A 15,635-nucleotide genomic window follows, 5' to 3' on the forward strand; every position below is an offset into this window, starting at 1 on the left:
ACGGCCCCTGAGGCCAATGTGGCGCCATCTTGTGGTGGATGAATGAAAGTTCTAGTTTGTAAACCACAGCATGCCACGGGCCCGTGGTGGGTTATCTGCGGCTCCAGGCCACATGCAGCCCATCCGGGTTCTAGATGCAGCCTGCAAGACATTTTGTTTATCCTTGTTCCTGCATAGGGTTGCCAGATTCTGCTGGCTTCTGCCCAGGTCATTTTTTGGTTGGTTGGTTGGTTGGTTTGGGGACCAGTATGCCTGTAAAGCGAGGGCACTTGAAACAAAGTGGGGGCTGATTGCACACCGCTCTGACGGCGAGAGACGGGCCCTCCGTCTGCCTCCAAGCAAAGCCCTGCTCCGGTTCCATCAGCACAGCCCACAAACTCCAGGGACGCAAGCTCAGTTGGGGCAAGGGCTAGCTTGGTGTTTTGACCCAGGGCTGTGAGTTCAGTCCCTGGGGGGGCCATTTAGGAGGCTGGGGCAAATCTGTCAGAGATGGTGCTTGGTCCTGCCAGGAGGGCAGAGGACAGGGCTCAATGACCTCTCAAGGTCCTGTCCTGTCCTGTTCTGACCCTATCTCAGGAGACCTTCCAGGAGTCTTCCAGTCCACTTGCTAGTAGGGTTGCCAGGTGTCTGGTTTTGAGCCCGACAGTCTGGTATTTGAGCCCTGTTTTCGGGAAACATTGAGAAAATAGAAATGTCGGGTATTTTCTAAATCGGGTGGAATGTCGGTTACGATGGAATGTCAAGTGTGTCCGGTATTTTTGTTGAAACCATCTGGCAACCCTACTCACTAGCCCAGCTGGCCCATGGCTGCCAGGGGCCCTCCATTGTCTAGAGCAGGGGTTCCCAACCTGGAGTACATGTACCCCCAGGGAGTACAAGAAACTTGTCAAGGGGGCCCGGGGAATATTTGGTAAATAACTAGATTATCCTAATGGAAATATTCCAAAAGTCGTAGTTAGTGAAAAAAGTTGTGGATTCTAGAGTCTAGAATTTATTTCCCTTCATACTGAATAGGGGGTACGGGAAGATTTACAAAAGCCAAGGGGGTACGGGGACCGAAAAAGATTGGGAACCCCTGCCCTAGAGGGAGCGTTTTGATTTTGGGTGGCTCCGAATTTCGGTGCCGAAGTCAAGATGTTTTGCGGGGCCTCTTTTTCAGAGCAAAAAGGGCTCCGGCCTGTCTGAAAATCAGGCCCCTTTGTGGCCATCGTGGGTTGTCACCCAAAAGAGCGAGCTGCTTTTCACGAGCTGGGCCTCCGTGTCTGGATCTCTTGCAGTTGGGCAGGGGAGGGTTAGGGTGAGCGAGGCTGGCCTGTGACTCTGAGACAGGGGCTTTCCGTGGCCAGCGGCACAGCCGGGTGACTCCCTTCGGTTCATGTCCCTAAGCGCCTCCTGCAATATGGATGAAGACGACAAACATTTGGGTTCGCAGAGAAGCCATTTATTGTGCAGAGGAGGCTGGGGGAACAGCACTGGGGCAGCCACTGCACAGTGGGGAGAGACACTGCAACGAAGCGGTTCAGATGGGTAGGGGTCCGGTTTCTGACAGTGTTTCCTCCCGGGGGAGGAAAAAACGGAGACGCGGGTGGGTCTGGCAGCATCGGAACTCTTTTGTCTCCTCCCCTGCTGGATCCCGCTAGCCAATCAGCTTGAGACCAGTCGAAATGATTTGCCAGCGATTTCTGCGAATAAACCTACCCGCTCTCCTCTTGAATCTCCCCCAGCGGCCCCGGGTGACGATATCAGGCTAGAGGGGGGAAAGATCAGGGTGAGCATGTCCATGCAGAGCCATACCGGTCCCTACATCTCGGCAAATGAGACTTTGCGCTCTTGTGTTTTATTTCTAATGACTTGAGGCCCCAACTTTGATCGCAGCTGCAGCAGTTGCTATACAAAGGCAAAGGGCTTAACAGGCACAAAGGCTGGGCGGGGAACAGGGTGACATGCCCAAGGTCACACAGCTGGTCAGTGGCAGAGCAGGGAGGAGCACCAATGTTCCAATCCAGTGCCATCTCCCCTGGAGCACATGGCCTCTGCTGAGCCAATGAGCTCATCCAACCAGAGTCACGGCAGGCCCAGGTGGCTATGGGAGGGGAGGAGTAGCCCTCAGGAGGGAGCCTTGCTGCTGGGCTCTTGGACAGAGCTCTGCCTCTAGGGGAGGGGCAGGAGCTTGCCAGCTGCAAGGACAGCGCGCCAGGGCTGTGCCATTGAAGGCTCAGGATTATACACTCAGCCCTTACCCCACTCCCCTTGGCTGTCTCGAACCCGCACCCCCGGCTTGGGCAGGTCGCTGCTGCAGGGCAGGAAGGAAGGGCCCTGCCTGGCGCCTTTTGTCTGGTGTGTGGGATCAGGGGCCTTTCAGTGTCTGCACCATGCAATGTGTGTCAATGTCACCGGCAAAGGCAGCTGGTGAGGAGGCTCCCGGCCCCTCCCCCAGCCCCACTTGCCCTGCCCCCAGGCACTGCATGGAGCCTGAGGTTTCCTCTGTATCCCAGAGAGACTGGAATCTGCTCCCAGCGCTCTGGTGGCTGCAGGGCTCCTCCTCCAGGCTCGGGAGAGAACTTTGCAAACTCGCTGCCAGAAGGGGGAGCTCCTGAGGATGCTTGTGCAGCACGAAATACCCGGCCAGGATCTCGGCAAGGGATACCCTTAACTCTGCCCCTGCCCAGCCAGGTCACTCACCTCCTCAGACGCATCCTCGCATTTGATCATGGCAGAGGGGGGGTCCTGTTCAGTGGAGAAGAATCCAGAGCAGTCTTTGATCAGCTGCCGGGGAGAGAAGAGAGCTCAGCGTGCGACCCTCAGGGAACCTCACCACTCAGGCGGCTCCGGTAAGGAGACCTGCTTCGCAGTGTGGTGCGGGTCACAAGTGCGGCAGGAGGGAGGTTCACACTCGGGCCTGGTTTGGGCGTTACACTGAGTCACGTCCCCACTGTGCGAGGCGCAGTGCAGAGACCAGGAAGACGGTCTCTGCCCTGAGGCGTTTACAATCTATTTAAGCCAGGCCCGTGTTCAGTGGTGCCTGGCTGTGCGAGCAGTCAGAGTGGGCTCTTTGGCAGGACTTGTCTGCTCCAGCTGAGTGAGGGGGCACACAGAGAACGTCGGATGGGTAAATGGAGCTATAGAGACGAGGACGGATACTCAATGGAGCCCCGCGAGGCTGGATCACTCTAGGGCAGAGCATGCTTATCGGGCTTGCTGTTAAAGCTAGGATTTGGGAGACCTGGGTTGAATTCCCCACTCTGCCACTGCCCTAGTGTGTGGCCTTGGGCCAGTCACATCACCCGCCACTGACACTGGGATCAGAGTACTGCCTCTTGGCCAGCTTTTGCCCTAGAACTATAGATTCCTAGGGCTGGAAGAGACCCCACGAGGTCATCGAGTCCAGCCCCCTGCCCAAAGCAGGACCAACCCCAACTCAATCATCCCAGCCAGGGCTTTCTCAAGCTGAGACTTAAAAACCTCTAGGGATGGAGATTCCACCCCCTGCCTAGGGAACCCAGCCCAGTGCTTCCCCACCCGCCTAGGGAAATAGTTTTTCCTAATATCCAACCTAGACCTCCCGCACTGCAACTTGAGACCATTGCTCCTTGTTCTGCCATCCGTCACTACTGAGAACAGCCTCTCTCCATCCTCTTTGGAACCCCCCTTCAGGAAGTTGAAGGCTGCTGTCAAATCCCCCCTCACTCTTCACTTCTGCAGACTAAACAAACCCAAATCCCTCAGTCTCTCCTCATAGATCATGTGCTCCAGCCCCCTCATCATTTTGGTTGCCCTCCGCTGGACCCTCTCTAATGCGACCACATCCTTTCTGTAGTGGGGGGCCCAGAAATGGCCCTGCCTGTCTAAGATTGTGAACTTCTTGGGGGCAGGGACTGTCTGTGTAGCATCTGGCACTGTGGGCCCTGATCTCATGGGGAACAAAATGCGAGGGGTGCCACAAATATTATATTGTACACAAGGTTCATTCCCCTCCTTCCCCCGCCCACTTCCTCTGACTTCAGCGAGGGGTCCCTGGTAGACCAGTGCTCCAGCTGACAACAGCAAACCTGAGATTCAAAGCCCTGTAGACCTGTCAGGAGGTGCTGGATGGATGGATGGATGTGTGTGTAACATTGGTGTCAGCAGTAGGATACAGTGGAAATGCACTGTACCATAGCATCCTGGGCTCCATCAATTCCCTTATTGAAACGTGCATGCTCTGGGGGACCCGAGGACCTGAGCCATGTTGTTGGTCAATTGAAGGGACAGCTGTTGGATCCGGTGGTGCAGGAACAATTCTTAGGGTGGAGGGTGCTGAGTTCTGCCCCCTCCCTTACACCTCTTCGTGCTCCTCCCACAGTTGCCAACTCTTCTCGACCGGACCCACAGGATGCCAGTCGCAGCAATGGCATCCGGTCCATATGGTCCAGGAGAGCTGGCAATCCTAGCCCCTCACTGCCTCCAGACAGGATCCTGGCCAGCAGCAGAGCCTGCAGGGCCGGTGGTCTGGAACCTGCTGGCCCATGGGACCCCACAGGCTGGCCCGGCGGCTGTGATGACACCAGTGGGGCTATCGGGACCTCAGAGGCCCAGCAGGGCCCTACAGGCACCAAACAGGCCAGCACCTGGGGAAGCTGCAGTCCCTCCCCACCCCCCACCGCACCCTTACTTCCCACGCCCATGATTGGATCCAGTGAGACAGAAGAGCAGGGGCAGTGTCTCCAGGCAGCGAGTGATGCTTACCCCGTCTTCTTTGAAATCGCATTGGTTGATGTCGCGTTTCTCCGAGATCAGGCACACTGTCTCTTTAATAGTAAATTTCAGCGGCTGGACAGTTTTCGAACTCATGTCCTAAGAAGACAGTCCATGAAAGAACAAAATGAACATTCATGGTGAGCGGCAAAGCACCGGCCTCCACATTGGGCCTGTAAATGGTTTTCTTTTATGCTCCAGTATCGCCCAAGATTGGGCGTCTGAGCCGTATCGCGCTGCTTGCTGCTCACACACAATTGCTGGCAGGACTCTGTCCCTAAGGAGACCCCAGGCTAAGAACAGAAGTGTGACTTGCTCTACTCTACTGAAGTTTTAAATGAAGATTCTTAGCTATTTTGCCATTTTGTGGCCAGCGAAAAATAATGATAATCAGAGGTTAACGGGGTTTTAAAATTAAATCTGTCTTCTGCACCCAGCTAAATTGGGATCCTCTGCACAAGAAGACCCAGAGGGCACACTGAATTCAAAGGTTAAGCCTGTTTAACCCTTCCAAAACCGGTATCTTTTAACGCACAATCAACAGGATTCATTTGTAAAGGGCCAGAACCCAGACAGCAAACGGGGCGGGAGGGAAGACCTGTGCTCCACACTCGGTTGCTTTTTATCATGATTTTTAAGCCAATCCCATGGGGTTTTTTCCAGGGCTGACTCATTGTCTTTGAACACTTGTGGCTGACCGCTGCCTTTGCGCTCGGCGCTGTACAAACAGAGTAAGAGGCGCCTGCCCTGAATTGCTCCCAGAATAATGCACAAAGACATTCTCTGCCTTCTGAATCTGAATGAATTGCTGCTTTCAGGCCAGGAGCAGGCAGCCGCGGGGTGGTAAGAACGGGAAGTAGTGCACGGCTATATCCCTGCTTCTATTTCACTCGTCTTCAAAACCCCTCAGTGCCCTGCTGCTTACCAGGACTTGAGCTGACTTGTCTCTAAACTCCCTGTTGTTCCCTCCCCCCAATGTCTGCCTACTTGGAGTGTGAGCAGGGACGTGAGTGTTTGGGAAGTGCCTCGCCCATAGCTGGCACCCCCAGAAATCAGCCCTGGGTATAACAGCCACGGCGCAGCCCCCTGACTGTAGGTACACGGGCTAGCATCCGAGGCAGCGATTCCCCGTTGATCTGCGCTATGAGTTCGAGCCCCAAAGGGATTCTCAGGTCACTCACCCAGTCTGGCTGAGGCTCCGCTTCCAGGAGCCGGTAGGCCAGCGTTACGCCTGGCTCTTGGTTGTACACCTGTACTGCTGATAAAATCGCATCCTCGTGGGATGGAAGAGAAGATGTGGGTGGCGTGGGGGCTGCTGTGACCACCCCGACGAGCAGCAGGATTTTCAGGCAGGTCTCCATCCTGTGCCCTGTGGGGTCCAGTGCGAGCCGGTCCTGTCCCTCCTGGGGAAAGCTCTTTTATAGGCTGCCTCCTTTGCACAGGCTAGTGCCTCATTGGCTGCCTGCTCCCATCGTCCCTTAACCAATGGCTCTCCTCCTTCCATCTGCAGGCTATTTCCATTGGCCACCCTACTGGGGCAGGCACAGAGGGGATGTTGGTCTGGGGAAAAGAGGAATGTTTCAAATACTTGGCTGCAATCCTGGGCACCAATTGCTAAAGAATCCACAGTGGTGGGCTGTTCCACGGGGAAAGTCTGAGCTACGTGTCTTAATTCTGTTGGCCAGCTCCTTGGCTGGTATAAATCGCCGTCGCTCCCTTCTCTAGGTGACTGGGCAACAGGATGGCAAATGAATTTTAATGCTGGTAAATGCAAAGTAAGGCATGTTGGAAAAAATAATCCCAACTATACTTACAAAATGTAGAGAGATCTTGGAGTCATTGTGGATACTTCTCTGAAAACATCCACCCAGTGAGCAGCAGCAGGCAAAAAAGCCAACAGAATGTTAGGAATCATTTAAAAAAGGGATAGAAAATAAGACAGAGAATAGCTTATTGCCACTATATAAATCCATGGTACGCCCACATCTGGAATACTGTGCACAGATGTGGTCGCCCCATTTTAAAAAGGATATCTTGGGATCTGAAAAGGTTTAGAAAAGGGCAACAAAAATGATGAGGGGTTTGGAATGGGTCCCCTATGAAGAGAGATTAACAACGAGGAGTTTTCAGCTTAGAAAAGAGAAGACTAAGGGGGATATGACAGAGGTCTATAAAATCAGACTGATATGGAGAAAGTGAATAAGGAAAAGTTATTTGTTCCCATAACATAAGAACTAGGGGTCACCAAATAAAATTAATAGGTAGCAGGTTTAAAACAAACACAAGGAAGTTCTTTTTCACACAACATACTGTTAGCCTAAGCCATCCCTTCTTAGTGATATCCTGTTGCTCCCAGCCATATTCTATAGCCCACCATTCCCTATGTATCCCTCCTCATGGGGTTAACTTCTTTGTAGCCGCCTGCCCCCTTTGGGTACGTCTACACTACAAAGTTAGTTCGAACTATCGGACGTTAGTTCGAACTAACTTTCATAGGCGCTACACTAGCGCTCCGTTAGTTGGAACTTAATTCGAACTTAATTCGAACTAGCGGAGCGCTTAGTTCGAACTAGGTAATCCTCATTCCACGAGGACTAAGCCTAGTTCGAACTTACTAGTTCGAATTAAGGGCTGTGTAGACCCTTAATTCGAACTAGTGGGAGGCTAGCCCTCCCCAGGTTTCCCTGGTGGCCACTCTGGCCAACACCAGGGAAACTCGTCTGCCCCCCTCCCGGCCCTGGACCCCTTAAAGGGGCATAGGCTGGCTACGGTGCCCGTGCCAGGTGCAAGCCTGCCAGCACCCAGCCAGCAGACCCTGCACCTGGCACGGATCAAGCCACCCACCCGATGCCCCCCAGCCCTCCCCCTCTTCCCAGGACCAGGCTGGCGGCTCCCGGGAGCTTGCCTGGGACCGCAAGAGGCGGGCGCCCGCCTGGGCTAGTGCGGACATCATGGACCTCGTCCACGATCTCCGCACTAGGCACAGGAAAGTGGCCGTCTAGGGCAGGAGAGCTGCCAGCCTGGCCACCCAGGAGCAGGTGTGCATGAAAATCAAGGTGGTCCACTGAGACCCCCGACCCTGAGCCCTGAGCTTACAATGGCCGTCCTGGGTCAGACCAAAGGTCCATCTAGCCCAGTAGCCTGTCTGCCGACAGTGGCCAACCCTAGGAACCCTGGAGGGGATGGACCAACGACAGTGACCAAGCCATTTGTCTCGTGCCATCCCTCTCCAGCCTTCCACAAACCTTGGGCAGGGACACCACTCCTACCTCCTGGCTAATAGCACTCCATGGACCCAACCTCCATGACTTTATCTCACGTCCCTTTAAACTCTGTTCTAGTTCTAGCCTTCACAGCCTCCTGCAGCAAGGAGTTCCACAGGTTGACTCTTTGCTTTGTGAAGAACAACTTTCTGTTACTAGTTTGAAGCCTGCTACCCATTCCTTTCCTTTGGTGTCCTCTAGTCCTTCTTTATGGGAACTAATGAAGAACTTTTCTGTATGCACCCTCTCCACCCAACTCCTGCTTTTAGAGACCTCTATCCTGTCCCCCCTCCGTCTCCTCTTTTCTAAGCTGAAAAGTCCCAGTCTCTTTAGCCTCTCTTCATATGGGACCTGTTCCCAACCCCTGATCATTGTAGTTGCCCTCCCCTCTCCCACCCTCTCTCTTCCCCTCTCCCACCTCCTTTTCCCAGTCTCCCCCAGTTTTGTTCAATAAAGACAGATTCCATTTTTGAACACAATTGTTCTTTATTTTGTACATCAAGAAAAGGGGCTAGGGAAGGGTAAGTGGAAGGAGGTGAGGGAGGAATGGGGTACGAGCCCCCGATGGGGAGGACTGGGCTGGCTCTGCGGGCTTCTGGGGGTGGAAGCTCTCCTGCAGCCCCCCAATTGCCCTCTCTCCCCAGATGGCAGCCTGCGGCAAGTGCAGCCGGTCTGATGGCCGAGTGCTGTGATGTGCCCAGTGTGGGCACTCCGGGCACTCCAAGCCAGGACTGCTTTGCAAGCGGGGCACCCCTGAGAACTGTCTGTCTGGGGTGGGGGTCGGGACCCTTTAAGCGCAGCCCTCGGCTAGCCTGAGACAGCATCTCCACGCTCTAAGTCCTCCTCTGATGCCCTGCCGGCACTGCTTCCGGCCATCCTTAAGCCTGGTTCAGGGGCCACTTAATGTGGACATGCTAGTTCGAATAAGCAAAACGCTAATTCGAACTAGTTTTTTAGTCTAGATCCGTTAGTTCGAATTAGCGCTGTAGTGTAGACATACCCACAGAGAATAACTTATTGCCACTATATAAATCCATGGTACGCCGACATCTTGAATACTGTGCACAGATGTGGTCGCCCCATTTTAAAAAAGATATCTTGGGATCTGAAAAGGTTTAGAAAAGGGCAACAAAAATGATGAGGGGTTTGGAACGGGTCCCCTATGAAGAGAGATTAAAAACGAGGAGTTTTCAGCTTAGAAAAGAGAAGACTAAGAGGGGATATGACAGAGGTCTATAAAATCAGACTGATATGGAGAAAGTGAATAAGGAAAAGTTATTTGTTCCCATAACATAAGAACTAGGGGTCACCAAATGAAATTAATAGGTAGCAGGTTTAAAACAAACAAAAGGAAGTTCTTTTTCACACAACATACTGTTAGCCTAAGCCATCCCTTCTTAGTGATATCCTGTTGCTCCTAGCCATATTCTATAGCCCACCATTCCCTATGTATCCCTCCTCATGGGGTTAACTTCTCTGTAGGCGCCTGCCCCCTTTTTTTCCTCATCCAGCATTCACAGTGGGACAATTTTGCGTGCATGTGGCTGTGTCCCTACCCGAGCCACGCTGAATTATTTTGGAGAGTCAGATTTCATGCGACACCGTTTCAAACGTGTTACCAAAAGCCAGTTATATCCATCGACCACTTCCTCTTGATCCACTGCTCCTGCCCTTCTGTGAAGCAGAGCAATCAAACTGTCAGATCTCTGCGAGTGGGCTCTTACAATACTTCCCCTCCACATTAGATGCAGTAAGCAGGGTGGAGGATGTGAAGCCCCCTTGATTGGGATTCTGCTATGGGGCAAGAACAGGAAGTCTCAGGAAGCATTCTTTCTTCCGCTCGTTTCTTGCGCATACTGGCCGACAGTTTAGCTACGGTTTTGAAATCCAGGCAGGACGGACCAGGTTTGTAACTGACAATTCCATCCCTCCTTGCGTGGGATGTGAGTTAAAGTCGGTGCTGTGTTCACTCTGGATTGGGCGGCAGCTGCTGAAATGCGAGACATTTCTAATATGTCTTATAACACTCCCAGTCCCCACTGCCCTTTCCGATCCTTGCGTCTTGATGCAATTGAATACACGTCTTATGCCACTTCTTCTCATGACCGGACGAAGGTAGTTTTTACCTGTGAAAGCTTATGCCCAAATAAACGTGTTAGTATTTAAGGTGTCAGAGGACTCCTCGCTGTTTTTGCACATACAGACTAACACAGATTCTCTGCTGAGACTTATTATTATTAATATAACACTTTGATCACATCATGCTTTGTTCAGCAGAAGTTTCTCTCTCAGGTTAGGGAGAGCCTCTTGCATGTGCCTTCTGGGGCTTAGGTTGATGCAGAATTGTGCTTGAGTCAACTGGAATTTGGCCAATCATTTGCAGACTCTTGTAAACTCCTTGTGGGACTTCTGGTAAGTAACTTCGTTTCTCTGGGCCTCAGTTTCCCATCTGTGAATAGTAATCCTTCCTTGTTCCCAGTCTTCATCCATATGGCCTGTTTAGTTTGAACGCTCATACGGGCAAAGATTAGCCTTACTATGTGTGCATACAGTGCTCGGTCTTGGTTGATATCTGCCGATGCCCATGGCATATGAAATAGAAAGACTGAGGTGCTTGGCAGTGAAGAATCCGTCTCTGAATCTTCATCTTCTGGCGCTTTATCGAATAGTGGTTGCTCTGAGAGTCCCAGTGCATCCTTGTGGTAGCCCCAAGGTTTAGCACTGCTCAGACATGTGCAGTCTCATTGTGGCAGGTGCATCTGTAACAAAATGTTGCATTTGTGTTTGCCTGATGTCTGTGTGCTTTCTCTTTCCAGCTCTCCAGCACAGACCTGGTCACTGATCTCGGCTTCTAGAATCAAAGAATAGGAAGGGACCTCGAGAGGTCATCAAGTCCAGTCCCCTGCCCTCACAGCAGGACCAAGCTCTGCCTAAATCATCCCTGATAGATGTTTATCCAGCCTGCTCTTAAACATCTCCAGAGATGGGGATTCTACAACCTCCCTAGGCAATTTATTCCAGTGTTTAACCATCCAGACAGTCAGGAAGTTTTTCCTAATGTCCAATCTAAACCTCCCTTGCTGCAGTTTAAGCCCCTTGCTGCTTATCCTCTCCTCAGAGGCCAAGGAGAACAATTTTCTCCCTCCTCCTTGTGACACCCTTTTAGATACTTGAAAACCCCTATCATGTAGGGAACATGACCTATGAAGCCAGGCTTCATGAACTGGGCTTGTTTAGTTTGGAAAAAAGAAGATTAAGGGGGGACATGATAGCGGTTTTCAAATATCTAAAAGGGTGTCACAAGGAGGAAGGAGAAAATTTGTTCCTCTTGGTTTCTGAGGACAGGACAAGGAGTAATGGGCTTAAAGTGCAGCAAGGGAGGTTTAGATTGGACATTAGGAAAAAATTCCTAACTGTCAGGGTGGTCAAATATTGGAATAAATTGCCAAGGGAGGTGGTGGAATCTCCCTCTCTGGAGATATTTAAGAACAGGTTAGATAGACATCTGTCAGGGATGGTGTAGACGGAGCTTGATCCTGCCTTGAGGGCGGGGGGCTGGACTCGATGACCTCTCGAGGTCCCTTCCAGTCCTATGATTCTATGATTCTATGTCCCCTCTCAGTTTTCTCCTTTCTTAACTAAACAAGCCCAGTTCTTTCAGTCTTCCCTCATAGGGTCATGTTCTCTAGACCTATTATCATTCTTGTTGCTCTTCTCTGGACCTCTCCAATTTCTCTGCAATTTGCGTAGCATTTTCCGATATTTTTTTTCTGAAAAGGCTTTTTCGAAATTTTTCCCGTTTACACTGGGCCACATTTCGGAAAAGCCTCCTTTTTTGGAGGAGCTCTTATTCCTCGTGGAAAGAGGAATACAGGGCTCCCCGACAGAGTGCGTTTGCTCTTCCACAAAAAAAGCAGAAGAGCAAACGCTTTCCCTGCATGCGGCGGGGGTTTTCCAGGATACTTCTGGTATCCCAGAAAAACCCCGCAGTGTAGACATAGCCTCAGGTATCTCTACCCTGTACTGGTGTTTCTTCCCTGTATGCCCAGTCCCCTGGGTCGATAGGGCAGCTGCCTTCTACAGAGCCAGCCAGCACATCTTCCCTCTGTCCCCACTTCCTAATCCTGGAACCCAGCCACTTCCTCCAGGGTCCGTAGCACTGACACTAACAGACACGAAGGGTATGTCTACACTACATGGCTCTGCCGATGGAGCCATGTAGATTACCTTTGTAGACACAGGAAAATGAAGCACTGATTTAAATAATCGCTGCTTCATTTAAATTAAAATGGCTGCCGCGCTGTGCCGATCAGCTGTTTGTCGGCTCAGCACTGTAGTCTGGATGCTCCGCGGTTGACATCAAAGGCATTTGTTGACCTCCCTGGTAAACCTCATCCCACATGGCATAATGGGGAGGTCGACAAATGCCTTTGATATCGACCGTGGAGCGTCCAGACTATAAAGCTGTGCTGACAAACAGCTGATCGGTACAGCGCGGCAGCCATTTTAATTTAAACAGATCAAAGAATTCAGAGGGGTATCTGCCATGTTCACTATTTTTTTTAAAGTATGTGGCAACCCTAGATCCGGCTGGAACTGGCCCTAAATCAGGGAGGCTGAGTGAGTCTGCAATGGGCATGACCACTAAACTCCTTGGTGACTAAAACCATGACTTGTGTGTGCGGGTGTGACGGCGCGTTGGGGGTCCCCCGTCTCCTGCACCCTGAAATGGCACAAACAGACCGCACCAGCTGGTGTAATGGAGGTTGTTTATTGCCTCTCCAGGATACAGCACAGCACAGATGTAATCTGGTCACAGAGCTGGGCTAGGATGCCTCAGGCCCCCTTGAGATGGGGGAGACTGGGCCCCTAAACTCCAGTCCCTTTCCCTAGGCTCTCCTCCATGCTCCCAGCCAACAACTCACTAACCTTCTTCCAGCCCTGCCCCCCAGTCAGGGCAGCATCCACCTTCCTTTGTTCCTCTCCATGGGGGGTGTCTGGCCACTGGTTCAACAAGTTTGGCATTACCTCTGCCTAGTGAGGTTTTCCCTGCTGGGTCTTGCTCCAGACAGCAGGGGTCACCACAGCCCAGCAAGTACCCCCACTACGTCACAGCGGGTGACACCCCTTCTCTTATGGCACCTGAGGCTAATTTGGGGGCCCCCTGTGGAGGATGAATGAAAGTTCTAGTTTTGAAACTATGACGTGCCATGGGCCATGCATTTTTCCAAAAGAGTGTTTGTCATGATTATGAGGGTTAGCCAGCAGCCTGGGGATTAAGGGGTTAACTACACCTAGCCAGGTGGAGTGACCCATAGGAATGTAGGTGGGACTTTTCAAACTGGGACAAAGGAATTTGGTTTTTTGTCTTTTCGCCCTTTTGTCTCTGGGAGAGAGTTCTCTGCAGCTATAGAGAGGGACAAACATGTCTCTCTCTCTCTCTCCAAGACACCATTCTTCATTTTCTGTAAGTAGGGTAAAGTTTAGGTAGTTTCGTTAGGTTTTATTGTTTTAAGGATTGGGTATGGGATCTGAGATCTGGCACTGCTTAAAAGGTGTTTTGGCTTTTCTTTGTAACTAAGTTCTAGGCCCGTGGAGTTTCTCCGGGTATGTCTACACTACCCCGCTAGTTCGAACTAGCGGGGTAATGTATGCATACCGCACTTGCTAATGAAGCCCGGGATTTGAATTTCCCGGGCTTCATTAGCATAAGCGGGGAGCCGCCATTTTTAAATCCCCGCTGCTTCGAACCCCGTGCAGCGCGGCTACACGGGGCTCGAACTAGGTAGTTCGGACTAGGTTCCTATTCCGAACTACCGGTACACCTCGTGAAATGAGGTGTACTGGTAGTTCGGAATAGGCACCCTAGTCTGAACTACCTAGTTTGAGCCCCGTGTAGCCGCGCTGCACGGGGTTTGAAGCAGCGGGGATTTAAAAATGGCGGCTCCCCGCTTATGCTAATGAAGCCCGGGAAATTCAAATCCCGGGCTTCATTAGCAAGTGCGGTATGCATACATTACCCCGCTAGTTCGAACTAGCGGGGTAGTGTAGACATACCCTTGATGAGTATATTTTGTTACCTTCCTCTCTAGTCATTATACTTGCAACCGGAATATTGTTGTAATAATAAAAGTTCTTTCTTTTCTTTTTATTAACCTGGCAGTGGTTAATGGTGTGCCCTGATTTTTGTTTTAGGGGTAAGATTTCCCAAATGATCTTTCCCCTGATTTCTTTATCAACATTTGGGTGGTGGCAGCGGAAGTTTTATTCCCAAGATCTAGGTTTTTAAGATCTTGGGGGGAAGTTTTATACCAACGCCTGGTAGATAAGGCTTTGGGGTACACTTGCTGGCCCCCACTTCTGCATTTATCATGCAGAGTGGGGAAGGAGCCATGACAGTGTTGATTCTGGGTAGGCTAAGATCCGTGTGCCCAAGTAGAGAGATTCTGAAAGGGCCTTGTTTTCGGAGGGTGGGGGCTTAGCACTTTCTGAAAACCAGGCTCCTTAGAGGCCGTCCCGGGTTGGCGCCCAAAGTCACCATTAACAAGTTGGCTCTGAGTGTCTGGACCTCAGTTGCAATTGGGCAGGGGATGGTTTTGTTTAGTGGAGCTGGTGTGTGACTCTTAGTCGGGGGCTTTCCTTGGCCAGCAGAGTCAGGGGACTCATGGTTTAAGGCTCTAATCCAGTGTTTCTCAACCTTTTTTTTATAAAGTACCCCTTTTTCAACCAAAAAAAAAATTATAAGTACCCCCAGGACCTTCAGTTTTCAGACACACACCATTTTTTCTGCCCTTGCAACACATTTGTTTAAATAACTTAATCGTAGGCAGGCAGGCGATGACATTTTTGGGTGTAAAAAGTCCAAAAATAATAAAGCGCTGTAAAACGTAAAAATTCAGTTTTCTCCAAATTTCAGTTGTGTTGACGTACCCCCTCCAGACTTCTCTCGGGTACCCCTAAGAGTACTCATACCGCGGGTTATTATAGAATACTGGGACTGGAAGGGATCTCGAGAGGTCATCAAGTCCAGTCCCCTGCCCCCATGGCAGGACCAAATACTGTCTAGACCATCCCTGATAGACATTTATCTAACCTGCTCTTAAATATCTCCAGAGATGGGGATTCCACCACCTCCCTGGGCAATTTATTCCAGTGTTTGACCACCCTGACAGGCAGGAACTTTTTCCTAATGTCCAACCTAAACCTCCCTTGCTGCAGTTTAAGCCCATTGCTTCTTGTTCTATCCCCAGAGGCCAAGATGAACAAGTTTTCTCCCTCCTCCTTGTGACACCCTTTTAGATACCTGAAAACGGCTCTCATGTCCCCCCTCAGTCTTCTCTTTTCTAAACTAAACAAACCCAATTCTTTCAGCCTTCCCTCATAGGTCATGTTCTCTAGACCTTTAATCATTCTCGTTCCTCTTCTCTAGACCCTCTCCAATTTCTCCACATCCTTCTTGAAATGCGGTGCCCAGAACTGGACACAAGACTCCAAGTGAGGCCTAACCAGTGCAGAGCAGAGTGGAAGAACGACTTCTCGTGTCTTGCTCCCCACACACCTGTTCATGTGAGAAACACTGCTCTAATCTCCTCCCACACTATGAAAGAAGAGGCCAATAGCATTCGCAGAAAGGCGCTT

The 15,635-nt window shown here is 51.1% G+C and overlaps 1 protein-coding gene across 1 annotated transcript; it reads right to left on the minus strand.

Moving 5' to 3' along the window:
- Positions 1 to 1,419: 1,419 nt before the first annotated feature.
- Positions 1,420 to 6,216, minus strand: LOC102462321 (cathelicidin-2). The gene is made up of 4 exons (XM_075922994.1): positions 5,916 to 6,216; positions 4,726 to 4,833; positions 2,683 to 2,766; positions 1,420 to 1,747 (listed from the first exon to the last, which is right to left on the minus strand). The coding sequence occupies exons 1-4, from the start codon at positions 6,093 to 6,095 to the stop codon at positions 1,637 to 1,639; spliced, it is 483 nt and encodes a 160-aa protein (XP_075779109.1). The 5' UTR covers positions 6,096 to 6,216; the 3' UTR covers positions 1,420 to 1,636.
- Positions 6,217 to 15,635: the final 9,419 nt, after the last annotated feature.

This window comes from Pelodiscus sinensis, chromosome 2 (genome assembly GCF_049634645.1).
Source record: "Pelodiscus sinensis isolate JC-2024 chromosome 2, ASM4963464v1, whole genome shotgun sequence".
Classification (NCBI taxonomy): domain Eukaryota; kingdom Metazoa; phylum Chordata; order Testudines; family Trionychidae; genus Pelodiscus; species Pelodiscus sinensis.

What these genes read in the sequence shown, in the direction of transcription:
- LOC102462321 (XM_075922994.1), bottom strand. Translation starts at nt 6,095, where the DNA reads ATGGAGACCTGCCTGAAAATCCTGCTGCTCGTCGGGGTGGTCACAGCA. An exon ending in GCGATTTCAAAGAAGACGGG is followed by an intron (nt 2,767 to 4,725) that starts GTAAGCATCACT and finishes TCTCCCCGGCAG; the next exon opens with CTGATCAAAGACTGCTCTGG. An exon ending in GCGAGGATGCGTCTGAGGAG is followed by an intron (nt 1,748 to 2,682) that starts GTGAGTGACCTG and finishes TCCCCCCTCTAG; the next exon opens with CCTGATATCGTCACCCGGGG.